The sequence below is a fragment of the Acanthochromis polyacanthus genome, chromosome 8 (genome assembly GCF_021347895.1).
Source record: "Acanthochromis polyacanthus isolate Apoly-LR-REF ecotype Palm Island chromosome 8, KAUST_Apoly_ChrSc, whole genome shotgun sequence".
Lineage (NCBI taxonomy): Eukaryota > Metazoa > Chordata > Actinopteri > Pomacentridae > Acanthochromis > Acanthochromis polyacanthus.
In genome coordinates, this window is record NC_067120.1 from 29,527,299 (window position 1) to 29,550,999 (window position 23,701).

Here is a 23,701-nt window from a genome sequence, read left to right on the forward strand (position 1 = left end):
AGAACATAAGAAAAGCACTCAGAGAGTGCAGTACTCCACCAAGGCTGCTCAGTTTATGTATTATTTCAGACGGCTGAAATCTGTAATAAAAAAGAGCTTGTGCTGAGTACAGGCATGTGTTATGCATGTGCACGTTATGTATTTATACCGAATCACGTGTAAATTACTCTTATAAAGGTCTGTTGATCAGTTCATCAATTTTGGCAAGCCTTTGTTTTGCTAGTGTTAAAATAACCATTCCCTTCAGGCTTTTATTTTGAAGACGTATTTTTAATGCTACGGGCTTTTATTTCGTGACCAATTCAGCGGCACAGGAAATGATTCTCTAAGAAGAGGTTTCTTGGCATGACGAAGATGCTGCTGAAAAGTCCGAAAATTCACGTAAAGACGAAAGAAAACGGTTCCACGCTGTTGCTGTCTGGCAAAACTTAGAAGCAGCTGGAATGGGGACAAGAAAGGAGGGAAGGAAAGGAAGGTGAATTTGTGTTAAAAATAAGGCTGAACGTAAATTAAGGCTTTGTGAAACATCAGGAGCTTCACCGTTTTTCACCCCCCGCTCTCACTCTCGCTCGCTTTCTTCTTCTTTGGTGTTTGTCTCCTTTCTTCTTCTTTTGGAGTTAATGTCGGTTGGCAAACAGCTCATTTGCACATTACTGTCTACTGGGTGTGGAGGAGAAGTTTGTCAGCAACAAAAAATACTCAATAGTAATTTTAAAAAAAAAAGAATCGGCAAATTTACTGGTCGCACATACGCGAGTGGATGAAAAATTTACTCGCACTCGCTCAAATTTTGGCCACAAAATGCGACCATTTAGTCACAGTCTGGAGCCCTGGCTGAAAGCCACATTTGGCTGCTTCTGCCACTTGTGCTGTGTGGAAGGATACATTGTCTTAAAGTACCATCGTGCGTGTTATTGTGAGTGATGGAACCTAGCCATGTACATTTGGTGGATGGTTATGGGTGTGGGAGTGGGTGAGCAGGTGGGCAGCAGAATTCTGGATGTATTGAAGTTTCTTGAGCAGTGAGAGATAGATGGAGGCTTGCAGTGTTTTTCAGGTGGAAGAAGGCTCCTTTCGTGATGTTTTTAATATGTTGGTTGGAATCTGAAAATCAGTGAAGACCAAGAATTAATTTAGACAAAAAGCCTGCACTTCCTATAAATTTCCAATACAATCAGGTTTATATATGAATCTATATAAATTCTTCTGTTTTAGGTAAAAGGAAGTGTTTGAGCATGTTTGTAGGATTTTGTCTGTAAGTTCGTTGCTCTCTGGCAAAAAGCTCAAAGCACTGATAAAACATAAGCAAATAAAAAACACGGCAAATTGCTGAGCAAAAAGAAAATAAATTGGGTAATAATGAACACAATATGGCATGCAAGTTTTGCTTTGGCTCATTACCACTTACCCAGTGTTAGCCTGTATCATATCATCTTGCTAGACATAAGATGTATAACAGATGCAGTCATATCCAAATCATGCCGTTAGACTGTTCAAACTGAATTGAACTTTTACAATTTTGTGTATTTTGCAGTGTTTTAATTTGAAAAGGGCATCTTGAGCAGCATTTTAGACTGAGCTGAAGGAAGCAGCGCTAGAATTCAGCGAACAAAAACAGAACATTCGGATGACCATTATGGATGGCCATAAATGAGATCAGTGGTTAGCATATAGTAGCTCATGCTGAAATTTGTTTACTATATAACTAGTGGTACTTTATGACAAGATGAACAGATGAATATTTGCATCATTACATGTGGTATGCAGAATTACATTGCAGCAGATAAATAGCAGAGAGGCATCAAAGAAAAAAACTCACTTTATGTACCACTGTACCATCGATGTTCACTTGACTTTTTTCAGATTTTTTCTTTCTTTTTGGTGTTTTGATTGTATCACTTAAACTGACCTATTCTAATTTCATGCTCTATATGTTTGTTCTGAGACACAATGAGAAGACCTCTGTGTGATTCAAAGTTCAAAATATGCTTTACCAGCCTTTTATGGAGCATCTTAGTTCATCCTCTGCCTGAAACAAGCCGTTTAGCTGTTGCCTTTTTAAAGCCCCCCTCTCTAAATGCTCACATTTTTCTCTTTGGCGAAGCTGTATTTCATGGCTGTGCCGTGCATGTAGAAGAGGACCATGTAAAAAACACATGATTAGCTTATGACAGGTAGCTGGGAAAGTAGAAAAACTTTGGAAACCCAGAATCCAGAACAGTGTGACACCTCAGCTTTTGGCTTACAAAAAGGGTACAAAAGTGTACCTAAGTTTAACTAGACCTGAGTGATAATACGATAGCAGTACTTACTGCACCTTAGGTAGTAAGAAAGTTCAGCAATTTTATATAAATGAAGTAGGCTAGATGCAAATCTCTGTTAATAATGGAGTATCCAAACTTGATTTTTGTCATCTTTAGGGTGGATCAGAGCCTTAGAGATAGTAAGAGTTGCGACACTCCCATAGGGTGCCGTTGTACGCTTTCTTTCGGTCTACTTCCAGGTTGTGGAGGCTTGTTTAGTTCCAAGCACGGCTTCGACAGTGACAGCCACCGTTCATTTGCACTGCAGGTTGTTGAGTATATGTGGAGGTAAGTTGATGAAATGCCTACCTCTTTTGAATTGTCAACTGCCTATATTTTATCAGAGGCTCTTTATGATGCATATGCTGAGCTTTATTTGTATTTGAGCAGCGTAATTATATATATATTTTTATCTTGGTAGACAACCGAATTTCTGCTACTTTTTTTTTAGCTCGGCTCTGCTGTTAACTGTGAAGTTATCTCCAGGGATATATTGACGGATTAATTGTTGATGAGTCGCTACCTCTTTTTTAATTTTAACGTCTTTATATTATATCAGAAGCCCTTTGTGGTGCATACATTTATCTGTATTTGTGAATATTGGCAGATGATCGACTTTCAGGCATTGCCTTGTGCTTGTTAGCTCTTCTTTGAAAGCTACCTAGCTACATCGCTACCTCTTTTTAATTGTCAAGACTACGTCCTTTATATGAGACCCTTTATAATGCATAAACTTATACTTGTAAGTATTTAACATATATATTTATTAATATCTATTGTATCTATCTATCCACCAGTATCCCGAGAGCCCTCACTGAAGACACGAAGACCCTCATTGTTTCTCCCATTGTCAATAAAACATACTATTTCATTCATCAAAGCATAATGAGTTGTTATTCTTGAATATATATTTTGTGCATGTCTTAAAATGGTTATAGTGAGTCAACTCCTGCCTCATCAGAAGTGGCTGGACACTATCTGCTGAATGGACTGTTGTTACTCTGCTTTTCAGTAACTCCCAGACTACGGGTAAGTGAATCAGAGAAATGTAGACATTGTCTGGAAATACAATAATCTAGCTGGGCAAAAATTAACATCTTCAATCATCTTACATTTCTGTGTAAAAGTCGATTTTCCATGCTAACACGAATGTGAAACATTCCCTCCAAAACCCCAAAAGTGTCTTTAATGTGTCACCTTACGGCTCAAAATGTAAAACTGACACTTACATACATACTCCAATGAATTAATAATCAAACAAGTACTTGGAGGTGTGATTTTATTCCTTTTTTACCGTGAAATCGCCGCTCTCAGTCCCATAGAAGGAAATGACAGCGCTGCCTGTTTGGAACTATTCAGGCTTACATGAACCACGTGACCGCCCCGCTGCGAGAGCATGAGTGTCGCAACTCTTACTATCTCTAAGGCTCTGGGGTGGATATATGCCACCCTGAAATTTGATTTGATTTTCAATGTTAGTTTTAATGTCAAACAGAACAAAAATGAACAGAAATGTGTCTCTCCCCCCCCCCCCCCCCCCCCCCCCCAATAAAACGAGGACATCTTTATAGAATTAGCGTTTGTGTCAAGTGCAATTTATTTCATTTATATGTATGTATAAAAAAATAGATAAAAGTACACTGTCACAAACATGGTGATGTTTTTTTTTGGTAATCTCAGCCAAGACATACAGTGCTGTGCAAAAGTATTTGAGGAAATATTCTATTTTTACATATTCCTCTCACTTAAAAACTCCAGATCATCAGACTAACTTTTCAGTTTATTTATTGTTGGACAGAGATGGCCCACAAAATACAAAATGCAGTTTTTAAATCATGATTTATTAAAGATTTTCTGAAAACCTATATCACCCCTGGGAAAAAGTAATTGCCCTCCTAAACCTACCAACTGGTTGGGGCGTCCTTGGTTGATTAGTGCTTGAACTTTAGCTCATGAACTGATGGGTGGATATTCTCCAGGAGGATTTTCTAAAAGAGAGCAGAATTGATGGCTCCATCAATTATGATAAGTTGTACCTGTCCTGTGGAAGCAAACTAGCCTCGAGCTGTCACACATCCACCACCACCACCGTGTTTCACTGTTGGTATGATGTTCTTCTTGTGGAATGCAGTATTAGCTTTACACCACATGTAATGGGACCCATGTCTTCCAAAAAATTTCATCTTTGACTCATCAGTCTGCAGGATGTTATCCCGAAAGTCTTGGAGCTCACTCAGATATTTTTTGGAAATCAGGTTGAACATTACTATTCTTTTTGGTTATGAGTGGTTTGCACCTTGGAACTCTCCCATAGATGCCATTTTCTCCCAATGTCTTATTGTAGAATCATTAACTAGTGGACCTCGGTCCGAGTTCAGGCCACAACACCATCTTATGCAGACCTGGACCTATAATCAATAAATTATGAGGCAATTTTAAATTTGATGTGATGCTACTGTTCTTTTTTTTAGTGTTGCTGCATTGGTTTAGCAGGTCAGAGGGCAGCACTACAAAGCCAGTTTAAGATATCCAGCTTTCTTTGTGTAAGTCGGCTTGATAACAGCTAAAGCTTTTTTACCTTTCAATACAGCTGATTATTGATAACTGACGGCTGCACAATAAAACTCTTAAACTACATATATTCAGACATTATATTGTATTGAAGTGCATGTAGGTATGATGCTGTCCCATAATACAGAATATAACTTTAAATCAAAGTGAAAGTAATGTTACTGATTGAGTCTTCTCCGTAATAAATACTAATAAACGAATACATTTTCTAATCAGTTATCAATCAGTCTAATCAATTATCAATTTTTGCAAAGTAAAAATGTTTAAGACAGTGGATGCAAAAATCTGTTTCAGTGTCAGCAAGGGATTTTAAATAAAAAAAGAGTTCTCAGGGGGTTTTGGTTATTCAATTTAAAACTGACTGGAATTTATTTCTGTTACTTCAGCTGATTTTCAGCATTGAATTCCTATTGATTTGTGTTCTGATCTTGTGTCTGCTTGCTGTTTCTACATGTTGCATGCTTATCATTTTTAACAGTTTCAGTATTATTTATTATTATAAATAACAAACAATTTAGTTTGTATTAATGGATTCTTCAGTGATTTTAAAAATGTATTTCTTTTGAGCAAGGAATTCTGGTCAGGATTTTAAAATGATTGATTGTGCAGTGTCATAGTGATACAGTGCATGAATGCTTACGTTTTTGAATCTGAGGTTGATCAGGTTGAGTTGAACTTAACTTTTAAGTATCCTGTTTGAATACTCCTGTCTACAGGATACAGGATTGTGTCGTAGTTGTAGGGATTTGTTGAAACAACTTTTGAAATGAAAGCTGTTTGCATTTTAAAGTTACTGGTGGAGAGAAAGCTAAATTTCTAGCCACAATAAATAGCAGATGAACTCAGTTATTAGCCAATACGGTTTTTGTGTGACTTGAGTATGTCATATTCCACACTGGTTATGTTCAGGTTGCAAAATTCTGAGAGATGCACTCTATTATGAAAGTCTCACTTGTATAACTAAACACTCTCAGAGTGTCATTTTGCTTTTGTAAGAAATACTGTGCATTGATGGATCTATGTCATGAATGTATATGTTCTGACCACAGACCAGCACAGTTGTGGATTTGAGCCATGAACTATAAATAATATGTTAGCAGTTTAGGGGTCTGTGACCACATGTGGAGAAAAACCCCTAAAAGATCTGTGATGTTTTTGTTTGGCTTGTCAATACAAAAATTCTATCCACATTTTAGAATGAAATATGGACTATATTGCTTTAAAATTGCACACCAAATTGCTGTCAGCATGGCAGAGTAGCACATCTGTGTTTATGCTATAAAACAAAGAGTACAACAAGCATTATTACAATACACAGATTAAATAGTTTTATTCTGACAGGTGAGAACTAATAGCAGAATAAAGCATCAATAAGAAAGACAGCACTAAGATATAAACCGCAGTTTCGACACATTAAGTTGTGCACAGCTACCAATACTTTGTCATCATCTATAGGGTTAAAAAATATTAAGTGAAGGGAAAGTCTGCTGCATACATTGTAGTTCAATAAATCACAAATTTTGTATGTTTTGACAGAATACAGTGCCTATCATAAGTATTCACCCCCTTTGATGTTTTCTTTCATAAATCAATCATGGTCAATAAAATTTAGCTTTTATAACAAAAAAAAATATTGGAAAAAACTCTTTAATGTCAAAGTGAAAACAGATTTCTATAAAGTAATGTTAATGAAAGAAAATTATATAAATGAAAATAATTGTTTGCATAATTATTCACCCCCTTTTTAATTTAATGGTCTAATTCAATAGAGGTCCATCAAATTGTTGCCAATAGTCTCACAATTAGTGAAATGAAGATCACCTGAGTGGTGTGGGTGTGTTTCAAGTGATTGAGTTGTAAAACACCTGTGTCTGAAGGGTCCAGAGAGTGGTTAGTCAGTATTCCTGGCTACCATTACACCATGAAGACAGAAGAACACTCTAAGCAACTCAGGGAAAGGGTTATTGAAAAGTACAATTCAGGGGATGGTTACAAAAAATTCCAAGGCACCGAACATCCCCTGGAGTTCAGTAAAATCAATTATCAAGAAATGGAAGGAATATGGCACTTGTGTGAATCTGCCTAGATCAGGCCGCCCTCGTAAACTGAGTGACCGTGCAAGTAGGAGACTAGTAAGAGAAGCCACCAAGACCCCTACAACTACTCTGAAGGAGTTACAAGCTGCAGCTGCTGAGATGGGAGAGACTGTGCATGTAGCAACTGCTGCCTGGGTTCTTCACCGGTCAAAGCTTTATGGGAGAGTGGCAAAGCCACTGTTGAGGAAAAGTCATATTAGATCTCGACTAGAGTTTGCCAAAAAGCATGTGGAAGACTCTATGGTCAAGTGGAAGAAGATTCTTTGGTCTGATGAGACCAGAATTGAGCTTTTTGGCCATCAGACAGGACGTCATGTTTGGCAGAAACCAAACACTGCACATCACAAAAGACACACCATCCCCACTGTGAAGCATGGTGGTGGCGGCATCATGCTGTGGGGCTGTTTCTCAGTAACTGGACCTGGAAGGCTTGTAAAGCTAGAGGGCAGAATGAATGCTGCAAAATACACTGAAATCCTGGGGGACAATCTTTTTCAGTCTGCAAGAGAACTACGTCTTGGGAGAGGATTTATTTTCCAGCAAGACAATGATCCAAAACATACTGCAAAAGCTACACAGGAATGGTTAAAAAAGAACCAGCTAAATGTTCTGGAGTGGCCGAGTCAAAGCCCAGACCTCAATCCTATAGAGAATTTGTGGCTGGACTTGAAAAAGGCTGTTCATGCCCGATACCCGCGCAACCTGACAGAGCTTGAGCAGTTTTGCAAAGAAGAATGGAGCAAAATTGCAGTGGGCAGATGTGCAAGACTGATTGAGACCTATCCACACAGACTCACTGCTGTGATTGCAGCTAAAGGTGCATCTACTAAATACTGACTTGAAGGGGGTGAATAATTATGCAAACAATTATTTTCATTTATATAATTTTCTTTCATTAACATTACTTTATAGAAATCTGTTTTCACTTTGACATTAAAGAGTTTTTGCCAATAATTTTTTTGTTAAAAAAGCTAAATTTTATTGACCATGATTGATTTATGAAAGCAATAAAAGGGTAAAACATCAAAGGGGGTGAATACTTATGATAGGCACTGTAGCTGGATTCATTTGAATCAAAAAGTCAAGAGAAAAAAAATATTCATGACCACCAATTTTACACCTTAACACGAGAAAACATTCTCTTTATTTCATTAAATGTGTTGATATTAAGACAACATTAATGCTGTTACACCCAAATCACAATGTTCATTTTCTTGTGTTACAACTCTGAACATATATTACAGATACATATCAAACACACTGATAAAGTCAGCATGGCTCACTCTTTTCAGTATATTTAATGTTCATTGATGATAAGTTTCCAGAAATCTGTGTGGAAATCAAAAAAGAAACTCTCTTTATTCTTAATGATTTCACTTCTTGGTGCTCATGTTCTGACAGAATATAAAGAAATTATACCGGGACCTTATTAGTAAACATCAGACTGAAGATTTTAAGGCTTAAGAGCAGGTTTAAGGAAGGACCCACGCCTTAATTCTTGATAGTTGCCTTGGTGAACATTGCCTTTGCTTGCACAATTGTAGTGTAAATGCAATGTTACTGACAGACATCTGTGCTACCACTTTGCACTGTAAACAGTGCAAGGCAATGTGGTTTGCCAGTACATGACATCACCCTCCTGAGAGTGAAAGAAAAGTGAGCCTATGGACCTCTGAAATGTTTAAATGTGACTCCCAGCTAAGCAAAATATGCTCATTGTCAGTAAATGTCCTCATCCCACTGGAACCCTGGAGAGAAAATCCCAAAATGTATTTTTTCCGTTAGACATGGCAGGCAATGATTGTTGCATTGCTGCCTTTTTATAAAAAATTAAGGCATGCAATTTTAAGAAGAATAAATGCAAGACCAAGCAATATTAATGCTAGCCTCAAGTCCATTGTAGAGACCTTTATTCGTATATCAGTGGATCATGTAAGTCTTTAGTTTCAACCTTATAATACTCTGTAAGCTTTCTAGAGTTTAAAATAATGCAGATTATTATCACTGAAATCAGATAATTTTCTTATAGAATGGAAATAATAGTGATGGAGGTAAAGTAGATTCAAGTTTTGCATGTTGACACAGTTGTCAAAATGTTCCTGGTTGCTGCACGGTTGAGGGTTCTGAGTGAAGCAATGCGTGATCTCTTTGTTTTCCCTCACATGTTTCATTATGTTCTTCAGACAATATCCATGTGTCAGCAAATGTGAACTGTCGTGTGATGAGCTGACTTCACCCTGCGTGTCTGATGAGACCTTTGTTCGCTTTCTGTTTGTTTTTTTTCTGTCTTTTTGTCCTTTTCCCCCATGTCCGTCACAAAATAAGACGTTCTCACACTTAAAATGAAAAACAGAGGGGTAAAAAAGAAAAATCACGCTCCCAGTGCATCATTCCTCCTTAAAAAAGCCATTGGAGAAAAAGGGTGCATAAGAGCGGAGGAGAGGGAAGAGAAGGGAGTCTCTCTGCCATCTTTTCACTGGGATGGCCATGTCTAATTGTGTCACCGTGATAAATGAATAGGTTTTTTGTGGAAGGGTCAGGAACCTCCTCTGGATCAGAGGCCCATCAAAATGAATGGTTTATTTTTTCTGTTTGCTCACCTCCTCACCCCTACCCTCTGAATGGATATTTAAATGAGTATGCATGAAACAAATAGAAGAATACACAGCTGCCCATCACAGTAACAACACTCATTCTAATTCTGCATTTGTTTTTCTCCATATGAGTCAGTCAGTCTCAAATCATCAGGGGCCTTCTGCTAGACCATCTCTGATTTCCTCGAAAGTTTTTTTTTATCAGAAGCTCTGAAATTATTTGAAAAGTCTGTGAAATTTTAGCATTATATATCAAATACTTTCTAAAATAAAATCTTTTTAGAGGAAGAAGCGTGCTCACCCTCTTTCAGCCTGTTTTTTCAGGCATTGAAATTTGAGGCTATGTTTTAAGAGCAGTGTCAGTTATTTGTCATCGTGACACTTATTCCTAGTCTGCAATATTAGATGAGATTAAACAGTCACTGATAAAGAGTGAAGTTAAATATAACCAAAAAAATGAAGCTATAATGAAAACTCCCATCTCTGGCCACACATGTGGAATGCAGTCAACTGGTGATATTTTTTGAACCGCATGTGGTTGCATGCTACAACAATGCAAAACAAAGCACACAGAATACAGTTTTTTTCAACATTGTTTTTTTTTTTCAACATAAAGTATATATACAGAAAAAAGAACAAAACACTAACCTTGCCAGCAAGTTGATTTCTCGCGATATTTGTGAGTTCACAAATCTCTCAAGAAACCATCTTGCACCGCTCCCGCATTCACTGTTCGTACAGAGCCAAGTTGGCACGGGCCAATCACACAGCAGTATTCGTGTGTGGGGCGGGATATCCGGGTGTGAAGACGACACCAAGCGCCAGTAGATCAAAACAAACACGGCAACGGAGGAGAACGATCGTGTAGATGCTGCTATTAAGTCAGTTTTAGCTGAATCTCCTATCGCTTCTTTGAAGGAAGAACAACGAGAGGCGCTTTGCGCATTTCTGGATGGTAAAGATGTTTGTGCTTTTTTACCTACGGGTTTTGGTAAGAGTTTAATCTACCAATTGGCTCCGCTCGTTGTGAAGATCCCGCGATTGGCTAAAAACAAACCTGTCAGAGGCGGGACATACTGTTGCATTGTCCAATCCGTGCCTCTTTCCTCCGAACGGATTTACATGGAGCGGTCCCAGATTGATATTGTGGAGTACTATCAAGTACTACACAATTATTAATCTGGCTATTGCCAGGTTAACAAAACTCATCAACAAACAATGAACCACTTCCTCCAACCAACATGTGGTAATTCATACAATACAAAAACTGCATGGTTCATCATAAAATTAATAAAGAGCCCCCAAACTTCTTGATATTTTTTTTGTTTGTTTTTTAATACATAACCTATTTTTTCTAGTGGAGGGTTTGACATCATTTGTTTTATCCAGTGTGTAATAGCTGGTCTGTGAGGTTTTTTTTCCACAACAAAGCTGTCACCTTTCTAGCATTTAGACAGCTGAGGTTCATCAATATTTGTTCATTTTTATTGTCATTACAGCCATGGCCATAAGTTTGGACACAAGTACCATGACGCTTGTGAATCTCAGAAAATACTACAAAATTGTCACTTACAATACAGTACACAACTCCTGAGAACTATATTAAGTTTCATATTTAAAAAAAACATCAAAAGAGTTTGGTGTCATTTTGTTATTCTTACCAAATTCGGTTGTGAAAGTACTGCATTTTTTTGTTATTTTCTTCTAATATTATGTTTTGGGAACAAAGTTGTTCCAATTGTTGGAATTTATTGATAATATTATATCCCTTGTTGATTTGTTGACTAATTTAACTGGTGCTGTCAAAAAATATTAGTTATGTTCTGTAATAGACATCAAAACAGACATAGTAAGTCATGCTGTGTCCAAACTTATGGCCATGGCTGTATATTCTTTTGGCTACAGATGAAGTAAAACAGTGTAGAGTCCAATGAAATTCTCTTTGAAATAATCTTTTCACATGTGGCTCTGACCTCGTCACAAGATGTTTTAATCTTTCTGCACTGCCAAACACAGTGAAGCAGTGCTCCTTTGAACTCTGTGTATTTAGTGCATATGTCTTATATTTTTATCGAACTGATTTATCTTTGCAGGAGTCAAAGTTGCCAGTTATAATAAATTAGCCTGAGCAATGCATTTATTGCGTGAGTAAGAGTTGCAGTACAGACGGATTTACTTTCCTCTGGTGAAATTTCCATTTCCAGACCTTCCTTCAAAGCACAGCGCAAGACGTGGGCATATTAAAGAATTCAGATATCATGCCATTTTTAAACTGTCTTTTTACACAGCCAAGGAACAGCAGAGTTATGTGACGATCGGCGTATCTTTGATGTGAATCTGTTAATCTGTTAGTCTGTGAATCTGTCTGTCCATGTGCAACATTACTCAAAAACAGACCAACAGATTTGGATAAAATGTTCATGGAAGTTCAGAAATGACACAAAGACCAACTAATTTGATTTTGGCATTTATGCAGCAGGGTTTCCGCGGGGTTTTAAAAAGTATTAAAAAGTGATAAATCAAAAACGCAAAATTTAATGGCCTTAAAAGGTTTTAAATTTGGGCAAAAGGTATTATTTTTTAAAAACGAGGTATTATTTTTTTTCTTTTAGACAATGAGCTGTTTCATTTTGATCAAAAAATAAACAAATAAAATAAAACATATCTTACTTGCAAAATTTTATACCGGAACGTTCGTCAGTCGCTCACGTCGACGTCATAGCAATGCATTCATTAGTCGTTAGAGAGCTGAAATCCTCCGTGTGCGCACTGAGTACAAAGCTGACTTAGCTGCTGCAATGCTAACTTGACATCTCCCTGGATGATGCCACTTCGACTTCCGAGAGCGACCGCGGCCTGCGGGATCGCGGATTAGCGCTCATCTGTCCGCAGATTGCTCTCCCACAACCTATACGTGGATCCAAACTTTAAGCCGTATCACTGCCGAAGTCTAATCACTTGGTCCTTGTGTCATTTCTGACCGACCCTGAAAACTTCATTCAAATCCCCGAGTCCGTTTTGAATGATGTGGGTAACAAGGAAATGATTCACACACGCTGATCGTCACATAACTCCGCCGTGGCTCTCAGCGGCGAGACCGAGACGCCCCGTCTGCCCCAGTTGTCTGACCACAGAGCGCGTTGCCTGTGGTAGCGTCCTCTATATTTGATTAGATGTCAAAACGGAATAACAAATGACTGAAGAGTGCACGGATTGTTGTTATAGTTTATCAGATATTTGCTGTTTGATCAGTGACTATGCATTAATATTCCCGATCCTCAGCTCAGTGTGAAACATTTTTTTTCGTCTAATTTTGGCAATCCACTGAGCCCGCAAATGCCGGTCTTTTGGAAAACGGTGAAGGCTTATAGAACCGTTATAAACACCAGAAGCCGAACATAATGGTACACTACAGTACCTCCTATATCGACCTTGAACACGCTGAAATCTGATTTTTTGTTTTGCCGAGAAAACAGTGTTTTTCTTTTTTGATTCCATGTTATCCATGCTGCGAAATAGCCTCCGGAAGGACCTGTAAGCCCTCCCGGTCAGAACCCGGAAGTTAACATTTTTGACGTGCACACAGTCTATTGGTGCAAACATAGATATATACAAACACGAGATGGCTCATGAGCGCTGTCAGCCTATGGGGAGCAACGTCGCCACATGGCGGCCATCTTGGGACAGGGCTGCTCGATCACTCATAACATTAAAGTCAATGGAGCATGGATTTTAAAATCACTGTAGATTGCTCAATTTTCAACCGATTTTACAACAGCTTGGTTTGTTATAAACGTCAGAGATGTACTTGTTTTACTGCTTACATAAGAATAATTAAAACCATTGAATTCATATAATAATGAACACAGATATCAGCTTTTTTCAGCATAAATGGATGTAAATGTAATTTTAATATTTAGCATTGCACTTTTTTTATTACTATCAGCTTTCTAATGCACAGATAAAAACAAAGCTCAACCAAAATCAATGCACAACAAAAAGAGATGATGTCTTTTCTTTTCATGAACCTGGTGCCTACATTACCCACAATGCATTTCGGCTGCAGGCTAACTAATCCAGGCATAGATGTATACAAACAATAAGTCTAAGGTCTCAATCAAAGTCTCTTAACAAGCAAATAAATACAACCACAACCACAAAGAATGTAATTTCGCCTAAAGATTAGGTTCCCAAAAAACGTTGGTCTCAGGAAAACCTAATAATTGAAAATCAGATTGTGAGTAACACCATCTTCAATGTGAGTAGCCAGGCAGAAAAGACACACAACTATGCCGCATTTTTCAAAACGAAAAGCTGCGATTTCGGAATTGAGCCTGAATCATAGCCACGTTAATAAGGTTTGTAATAAACTAAACCGTTTGTAAATCAATCAAGAATTGAGCGAGTTATGAGTGTTAAAGTGAGGAAATCATCCACCTTACCATTGACTACAGTACAGTGCGCCAGAGCAGTCGCCTGTCCTGAGATGGCCGCCAAGTGACGACGCCGCCGACTCCGTCTCGAGACATCTAGCGTTTGTATATATCTATGCAAATGGACAAAACTAACGAGGACAAGGCTGTGCAGCTGACGCACTTGCCGTAAGATTCTGATTTTCTCTCTCTCTCTCTCTCTCTCTCTCTCTCTCTCTCTCTCTCTCTCTCTCTCCCTCTCTCTATTTTATGACAGGGTAAGGCACTTGGCACAAGATTTTTTATTTTATCATCCTGCTCTCTTTTTGATTAAGTGTTTTGTGAAAATTTGTGTGCAGATTTTGTTGGTCATTTAAACCTAGTTGGTTGTTCAATCCTTGTCTCAATTTGTTTTTACTGGTTTGTGTGGTTGTTAAATATGTTCTTAATGGGCTAGTGGAGTCTTCCATGGGGACAGGAAATAAATGTGCAATATTTTGTCTAAATCTCTTCTTTTATAGTATTAGTAGCTGTTGCCTAATGGTTGGGAGTCAATCTTGAAAAGGTTGTACCTAAGTTTAAATTCAATACCATTCCATCGCTTAAGCGCCTCTGAAGCAAGGCACCCCACCTCACATTGCACCAGTTACTGTAACTAATACCCTGTAGCTAAATAACTAGGTCTCCTTGGATAGTGGTAAGTATGATGTAAGTGTTGTATGTCAAAATCTGCGTGCATATCAAAAAAGGTTTCTGATTAATACTTGCAACTCGGTGTCTTGATGGTTGTAAAAAAAATCTGAAGGTAGTAAAAAAAGCTATTAAATGGTAGTAAATTTAACTTCAAGATTGGTGTATAAACCCTGTGCAGCTTATAGTCTGGATCCACAGATTTGTTAAAGATTTCCCATTGTGAGATATAGGTGTAGGTATTGTAGTATTTTCCGACTCACCGGCAAAATCTGACGCACGCAAATTTCATTTAACTCGGTGACCACTTAATGGGTTTTCTGTTGTACGTTTGTTGTTTTTTGTTGTTGTTTTCGGGTTAAATGTGGTTAAATAGCAAACTCTGGACATGTTTTCCTGTTAAATATGATTAGATGACAGGTTTGCACCACCAGCGTCCAAATACCATCGGGGGAGACCCTGCACTTCTCTCAGGTTCACTCCTATGAGGACGCCAGGACACAATGTAATTGCCAAAGATTTTTCATATTCCATCAGTGTTGTTCTCGTGTTAGTAAAATAATTGTTCACTGAGAAAACTTTCTACAAATTACTACAACACATCTGGCATTTAATTTTGTACCTGTTTTGTAAAAATCTTACAGAATTTTTTAAGGTCTGAGTTCAACAAGCTTTTTGGCCTCACATTTTCACACTTGTTATGGGGTTTCCCTGGATTTGGAAGTAATATAATTAGAGGTCCATTCATAGAAGGCGTTTCAAGAAACATTTCCAGTAGTGACATTAACAGTTTCCATTGGAACACCATCTTGTCCTGCCCTTTGTCTCATACAGTCAATAGCACTTTTAATTTCTTCTTTAGTACTTTCTAAACCAAGTTCCCTTTTGAATTTTTGTGAGATGGACAGTATAGTTGAGCCATCTAAGAATTTGTTCAGGTTTTTAAGGTCTGTTTTGAGGTCTGTTATAGTACAGTTGTTTATAATTGGTGTGGCAGAGGTTTTTATTTCCAGTTGTTGTATTTGACATGCCAGTAGATTACCTGCTTTATCACTTTGTTCATAAAATATTTGAGTTTTAAGAGACTTCTGGCTGCTCAGGCTGTTAGCTTGTTATACTGCACTCTCAAAAGTAGTAGTTCTTTTTCTGTTTGTGGGTCACTTTTCTGCTATTTTTTTTTTTGGGGGGGGGGGGGGGGGGGGTTAATTGTATTCACCAAATGTGGCCTTTTTTGTGCTTTTGTAGTTAGAGCCAGTGTAGTTTGTTATATGTCCCCTAAGAAAAGCCTTAAATGCTTCCCACTTAATACTGGCAGAAATTTATGTCGTTTAAATTTCAAAGAACTCATCTATGTGTTTTCCCAAACTGCCTATTAGAGTCTTGGTCCTGTAGCCACCTGTGCTGAAAGTGACATCTAGGGGGGTCCTTCACCAGCGTAGTATCTATACTCTACACAGCATGTTGCATGCAAAAGCAGTTTTGCATTTTGGAGTATAGTCCCACAGATATTAAGAAGTAATCGTTACCCGATTATGTATTACATGTTCTTCAGTTACATGAATAAGCCTTGCCATCAGGTTTCAGTTTCCTCCAGATGTCTATCAGGCCTAATTCTTTAGTAAAACGCTGAATCGTTGAATAGTGACTGATCATAGCCTGTAGACCTGTCGAGGATTGGATCCAGTGTGCAGTTAAAATCTCCTGCTAATATATGTTGCCCTGGGTATGTTTAGAGAGTAAGAAACAGATTTGTAGAGACTCCCCCCACGGCAAGTTCTACCACCAGTGGCTACTCCACACACTCTGTGAGGATCAGTCTATTGCCTCTCCTCTAAAATAAACAGCAGATAATGCACTGCTGCCTCTCGTTTCAGAAATAACCACTGGTCTACAATGTGCAACGTATGCTCTCCCCAAAGACATTTTAATAGGATTACTTGAACAATTCTAGAGTGATAACTATTAAATACATTCTCCGAAAAAAGAGACGTAGATATAAACCCGAAGAAAAGAAATCTGTTAAGCTGATCCAGGTTTTTTAACAGTATACATAGTTGATATTTTCTTCTTGTCCATTTTGCGTTCAGTTTTCTGTTAGATGTTCTTACCGTTTCACCTGTACAGGGATGAGAATTTTCCGCGGATCCGCGGAATTCTGCGGATTTTATCATTGCCAGGGTCATTCTTGTGAAACGTCTAAATTCAAGGAGAGAATTTTTTTGGGGGTGAGGTATGTTTATGGTCGGCGAGTCGTAATATCGAACGGCTGCTAATATCCACCGCGCTGAATGCTAGCTGCCACTCAGTGAGAGCAGTCATGTACAGTACTGTATTCGAATCACCATGAAGTGTAGAGTCCAGGGATGGGAATTTTCCGCGGATCCGCTGACTTCCGCCGATTTCATTTCAATTTTAAAAACTTTCTTGTCGCTGATACTCCCGCAAGATGGTAACGACGTTAACGATAGCTTGTTAACGACGATTGTAAACGGCCCAGCGATTGGAAGTCGTACCTGCTGTAGCTTACGAGCTATGCACTGCTTATCTTGTCGATGAAGTCCTGAGCCTCCGCCAGAGTGTTGAAGGTTCTGGTTCACTCTTCATATACTGTATTTTATTACACTAAAATAGTACCAGTTCTTCGATTCCAAAATCCTTCACGTTATCCCGCTGGTGCTTACTTGTTTTGTGATTGTTGTGGGGACTTTTGCATCTGTATATAAAAGCAATCCAGTAAGCCTTCAGTTTCTCAGATGCTGGGAGTGCATGAAGTCTTGTCTGCATGTGAACCCTCTTGCAGCTGCTGAAGTGGAGATTGCATGGGATTATGCAAATTTTTAGCTAGACAACCATTGCTTCTTTAGTTTCTACATGGAAATGGAACAAGATTTTGACTAATCTGTAAAGGAGGGAGGCCATCTAGTTATGGGATGACAAGCTGAATGGCAGGAGGAAGTGTTTTTATATTCGTGCACCATTCGTACTTTTATTTCCCATTTCCAAGTTTACACAAGATATAATCAAAGCCAGTTCCACCATATGGGACCTTTAACTTAGACAAATGTCTGTTATCATCTCTTTTGTTTTACTCCGATCAATAGATTCTACTACCTTGAGGCTTGCTGTACACTCCACAGTATAACTACTTCCAAGCATTCAGTTTTACTGTATCTGTTTGTCATGCACATAGTGTCTAGCAAACTGTCCAACAGTATTCCCACTATTTATGAAATATCTCACATGGCACACTGAAGAACCTCAGGCAGTGTATGACAGACATACATAGACCAACACCTTTATGCAGGCAGCAGATGACTGCAGTGTGTCTAACACTGAAGTGTGTCTATTTTAAGTTGATGCCAGTCTAATAATAGCACAGGCAGTAAGGAGGAGGGCTGGGCACAAGTTCTAATTGCAGCCTTCTCAATTGTAGCTCTGAGTTTCTGCCTATAGAAACACACACGCGCGCACGCATGCACACACATACATTTTGCGGAGGATTTGTTGACAAGACTGCCTGTGTCAGTTTTCAGCTGTCTAATAATAGATTCCTTGAGACTGATATGCTCACACACACATACTCACACACACAGCAGAGACATCCCTGATCAATGTGTGTATTTTATTGTTATGTTTTCATGTTATGTGTTGTCCTGTGATTTTTCTCATCTTTGTATGAGGACAGAAATTTATGGCCGACAGTTCTTTTTGTCCGTTTCTTACCGACTTGAATTGTTTAACATCATCTAAGGAACACAAGAACCAAAAAATCAATAGAAGACAGCATAGTATAACATGTGAGAGGGATCTTTTAAAATGCATTTATTGGATTTTCATGATTTATACAGTGTTTTCCCTTCGACAAACAATTGTTTCTGTTTTTGTTACTGTGCCTACAGCTGATATACTTTAAACAAAACCACAAGGAAAATTAGATATTTCTGTCAATTATTTAACAAAAATATCAGATAATAAACGTTTTATTGTACTTCTGTGGAAAAAATGTCACTCAATTTCTTTATTCTAAGCCATTCCTTGTTGGCTTTCTTAGTGTGCTTCATTATATTTTCGAAAGGTCCACTTCAGGTGCAGCTTAAACCTTCAGTGGTGTCACATTAACACTTTAAGTATTCTTTCAAATGATGCAGAATTCATCGTTGAATCAGTGATTGAAAGGTACCTAGTCCCCAAAGCAATGAAGCAGGCAAGATCATAACATTTCCTTCACCTTGCTTCACAGTTGGTCTAAGGTTCTCTCTTGAAAAGCTGTTGTTGGTCTGCACCACACATCTTCTGTTACTGTGGCCAGACAAGTCTATAGATAGAGATATATAATGTATGTTCAATGGCAACCTGTAGTTTTGTTCTAATCTTCTTTTTGGATAGTAAAAGCTTTTTACTGACATGCATGTCAAATTTGTGCAGTGCCTTTCTGATGTAGATGCAGTGCTTTGGCACTAACACCTGAAGAGTGACCTGCATGTTCTGCGATATAATCAGTAACTTCCCTTTGGCTGATTTGCTGGGTGGCCAATTTTTTGGATTTGAATGTGTGATAAATTTGTACTTACTTTCACAATGTGAATGTGTGTTTTAAATACCAAAGTTATAAAACTGACAACAAATTGTCAATGTTAATAGGCAATCTTTTAAAGGGCCTCAAGTGTTTTCTTATATTAAAAGTATTACCAACAATGCTAATACATCCATGAAATCTAACAAAATGATATGTTCTATTCTGTAGCTGACCATTTCTTTTGACAGGAAGATTTTAAGGATGACTTTTTCTTTACATTTTAGCTTTACAAAAGCTATAAAAGTTAACCTGTTCACTTTTTTTACTTTTTCTGCTTCTGTCTCAGGTGATTAATGTGGATGGCAGTAACAGGCAGATCCTGCTCGAGGACAAGCTGCCTCATATCTTTGGTTTTACTCTGCTGGGTGATTATATCTATTGGACTGACTGGCAGAGACGTAGCATTGAGAGAGTCCATAAAGCCACAGCTGTACGAGAGATCATTATTGATCAGTTGCCTGATTTAATGGGGCTCAAAGCCACTAAAGTGACAGAGACGTATGGTAAGACACAGATTTTTCATGTGATTTTTTTTAACAGTAGAACATGGCGAGCAAATATGAAAATGCTGTATGAGACACATGTTCACACTTTGAACTTCTTGGTCTTTAATGTGTGCAGGTACAAATGGCTGTGCGATGGATAACGGTGGATGCAGTCATCTTTGTTTCTGGCGTCAGCAGGCTGTGAGCTGCGCCTGTCCCATGGGGATGGAACTCCTCTCAGATCTCCATACTTGTGTGGTGCCTGAGGCCTTCCTTCTCTTTACCAACAGGTAGGCTAACACCAACCTGTGGAACAGTTGGATGAACAAGATTAACTGTTTCATTGTTTTTGTTACCTAGTACCTATTGCATTCATTTTGTCTCTATACATTAAAAAATGCAAATAAAAGAAACAAATGGCAAAAAGGGAAGGCGAGGACACAGAGCACCTTCATAACACTAATAAAAATAGTAGGGCTGAGACTTTAACACGTTAATTTCGATTAATTAATTACAGAAAAAACAACACGTTAAAAGAATAACACATTTAATCACACCCTTCTCAGTTCCCTTATTTCTGACACACCAGTAACACTGATGAACACTCCAGCCCAGTAGGTGGTAGAAATGAACCTAAAATCTGTTGACAGCCTTCATATAATAATAAAGATACACAGGAGTGACATCAGTGCATAGGAGTGTTTGGTGAACAGTGAAGGGCTGAATCCAAATCTCTGGACTTCACCGCACTTGTGAACTCGCGGACTTTGCGGGCGCGTTCACGGGAAGTCCGGGAGTGCTGAGGGCTGTCCAAATCCACAATTCATCCAGTCCACAAGGGGCCTCAAGCGGACTTTCTGCAGACTTCCAGAGAGTCTGCTTGGGGTGCAGACTTCTGCAGACTTCACCAGTTTGATTACCCACAATTCATTGCAATACAGACGTGACGTTTAAATTTTTCGATTTTTTTATTGCGTCTGGCCTATAAAAGCTGTGCAGTCTGAAGCCGAAATCATAAGCTGAGAAAAATAATGGCAGAAAAAGGACGAAAGCAAGTCCTCCAATGTAAGTAATACCAAAATTAATTAATATTATAGCGTATACATGATAGTTCTTCAAACAGTGTCACGGAAACGACTGAAACGGACTCCAAGTCTGTCTATTAGCTCCATTCATAATGCTGTAGACTCCCGCTCTTGCAGACTTTACGTGATGACAGTAAAGACGTCACATTACATATGAGTGAAGTCCGCGAGGGCTCAGTCTGCAAGTCCAGAGGGTGGAGATATGGATGCAGCCAAGGAAGAGACCACATAGAGCTTGTTAGACAGAAAGTTTTCATTTAAAAATCTTCCAGATTTTTAAAAATCAAGTGCAAATGGTTCACAAAAATATGTTCCCAGGTATCCTGATACAACACAGCAGTACTGACACAACATGAGATTTATTACCTTAATTTTGACTCACATCTACAATTTCAGTATACTCTACAAAGGAACAATACAGATCACCATGATGATTTTAGCTCATTTGCATAATATAAAATGGGCAAATTGACTAAATATTCCCTGTATGGTTTTCTCTTTGGTTTTTCCATTTCAAAATAAAATCTAAAAAAAACAATAAACCGTGTTTTTTGGTTTTTCAGTTTTTAAAACCTAAATGTATAAATGTATTATTTAACTAATGAAAAAATCACAGTGTTAGATTTTTGCTCTCACCAAGTGCATCTCAAAGGGAAATGGATGAAAATGGGTTTCTCTGTATAGTACAATATTATGTCTGGACCTTAAAATCTGAAGTTCCCTGAGATGACATACGTTGTGAATTTGACAAAGAATAATTTGAATTTAAGTCCAGTTTAATTCTTCAGGGCAAACCCACAAAATGTTGTTTCAGCTATGTGTTCTTCTGTTTTTATGCATTTAATCACACTGATCGTCTGTTTGGATCTGACTGCTGTCAAAGCAGAGGGTGACATACACTCAGTACTGCACCAGAATGTATCATCTCATAAAAACAGATGGACGACTGAACTCCCCGTTTCCAAGCAGTCTTTGTAGTTTTTGGTCTCAAGCAAGTCCACAGACTTCTTTTTTCATGCCTTCTTTGGCTGTTCCTGTAGCACACTAGACGTCTATTGTTATATAGCCGATAAATTCTCTTTATAAAAGTCACAAAACTTTAACTGTTCTGTTCGATTGTGTCAAACTGCAGGTTTAACATTTTTTTGATTGATTTGATTATATTAATTATATAGACAGATTATTGGTAATATTGATGTATGTTTCAAATAGAATGTTTTTTTTTTTTTTAGGAGAAGCAATGATGACATCTACAAACTAGAAAAGCACTCAGAGAGCCCAGTTCTCCGCCAAGGCTGTTCAGTCATTGTATCGTTTCCGACGGCTGAAATCTTTTAAAAAAAAATTGTGCACTCCAACTAAAAGCTACATCACTGCCAAAATCTAATCAATTGGTCCTTGTGTCATTTCTGTCCTTCGATGGAAAGTTTATCCAAATCCATTTTTAAGTAATGTTCCTAACAGATACACAAACCAACACAGATCATCGCTGAACTCTGCTGAGGCTCCACCACCTTGGCGGGGCAACAGTTAACATTAAGACACATTTATGTTGTTTCATACTGTCATATATTGCAGCCTCAGTTTTGTTTTGGTTTCTTTCGTGATTTAATTATCTTGGTTGCAACATGTTTTCATGCCTCCTTCAACTTGGCGTTGACTTGATCTCACAACTGCTCAAAATTGCACTCAGTTCAATCTCAGCCTTGCTGTATTGGTGTGCTTGTAACTTGCCTTTAATTAAAAAAAACATAAAGCAGCTGTTTTGCTTTGTAAAGATCATCTTTCTTTTCTTCAGGGACAATATCAGGAGCATTTCTCTGGGTACCAACAGCAACGATGTGGCCATTCCTCTGACGGGAGTTAAGGAGGCCTCTGCTCTTGATTTTGATGTCTCTGAAAGGAGAATATACTGGACGGACATACAAGCCAAGGTGGGCTAGAATGTAGAAATTTATTGAAATTTGAATTTATCTTCTGACAGATTAGGAGACACACAAGAAATTATTAAAAGATAGTTGCTTTACCTGAACTATGGTGAGGAAGGCTGGGACTTGCAGTGCTTTATTTGTTTTTTAGGTTCAATGGGAAATAGCTGTTTTTCTTTGTGGTTTTCTCACCCTCTGTTTTCACTCCTTTCTCTTTCTGTTAGACAATAAGCAGAGCATACATGAATGGCAGCTCTGTAGAACATGTTATAGAATTTGGACTGGACTACCCAGAAGGCATGGCAGTTGACTGGATGGGTCGTAACATCTACTGGGCAGATACAGGCACTAATCGGATAGAGGTGTCCCGGTTGGATGGCCAGCACCGCCAGGTTCTGGTCTGTAAGGATCTTGACAACCCACGTTCATTGGACAATCCACGCTCACTGGCACTGGACCCAGCCAATGGGTAAGACCACACCTTTTAAAAAGTAACTGATAATTAAAGTTCCTTCATATGTTTCTTGACATCGTAGGCTGAGAATCTGCAGTGCAAGAACAAAGTAATTTCTCCAGAAATGGCACTTAAAGGCTCAACTGAAGTCTGCTGTTGATCACATAGACAAAGAAAAGGCCTTCTGGAGGAAAGTTCTGTGGTCAGATGAAACAAAAATTAAGCTATTTCCCCACAATGGCCAGCAGTATGTTTGGCAGAGAGAAGGTCCTTAGCATGGTGGTGGTAGTATAACGTATGTTCTGGTGCTGTTTTGCTTAAACTAGTACTTTGCACAAATTAAATGAAATAATGAGGAATGAGGATTACCTCCACATTGTTCTGGATAACCTAAATTTATCAGCCAAAAGGTTAGACATGGACAGACTTCCAACAAGACATTGACCCCAAACACACATCAAAGTAGTGAAGTAATGGCTAAATCAGGCTAGAACTAAAGGCCTTTGC

The 23,701-nt window shown here is 38.3% G+C and overlaps 1 protein-coding gene across 1 annotated transcript in view; it reads left to right on the forward strand.

Annotated features, from left to right (window-relative positions):
- lrp5 (low density lipoprotein receptor-related protein 5) overlaps nucleotides 1-23,701 on the forward strand; it is an 81,870-nt gene that overhangs the window by 43,636 nt on the left and 14,533 nt on the right. Inside the window, exons 12-15 of the mRNA XM_022211445.2 lie at nucleotides 19,529-19,745; nucleotides 19,864-20,017; nucleotides 22,611-22,746; nucleotides 22,965-23,209. Of these exons, the coding sequence (XP_022067137.1) occupies nucleotides 19,529-19,745; nucleotides 19,864-20,017; nucleotides 22,611-22,746; nucleotides 22,965-23,209 (752 nt within the window). The remainder of the gene's footprint in view (nucleotides 1-19,528; nucleotides 19,746-19,863; nucleotides 20,018-22,610; nucleotides 22,747-22,964; nucleotides 23,210-23,701) is intronic.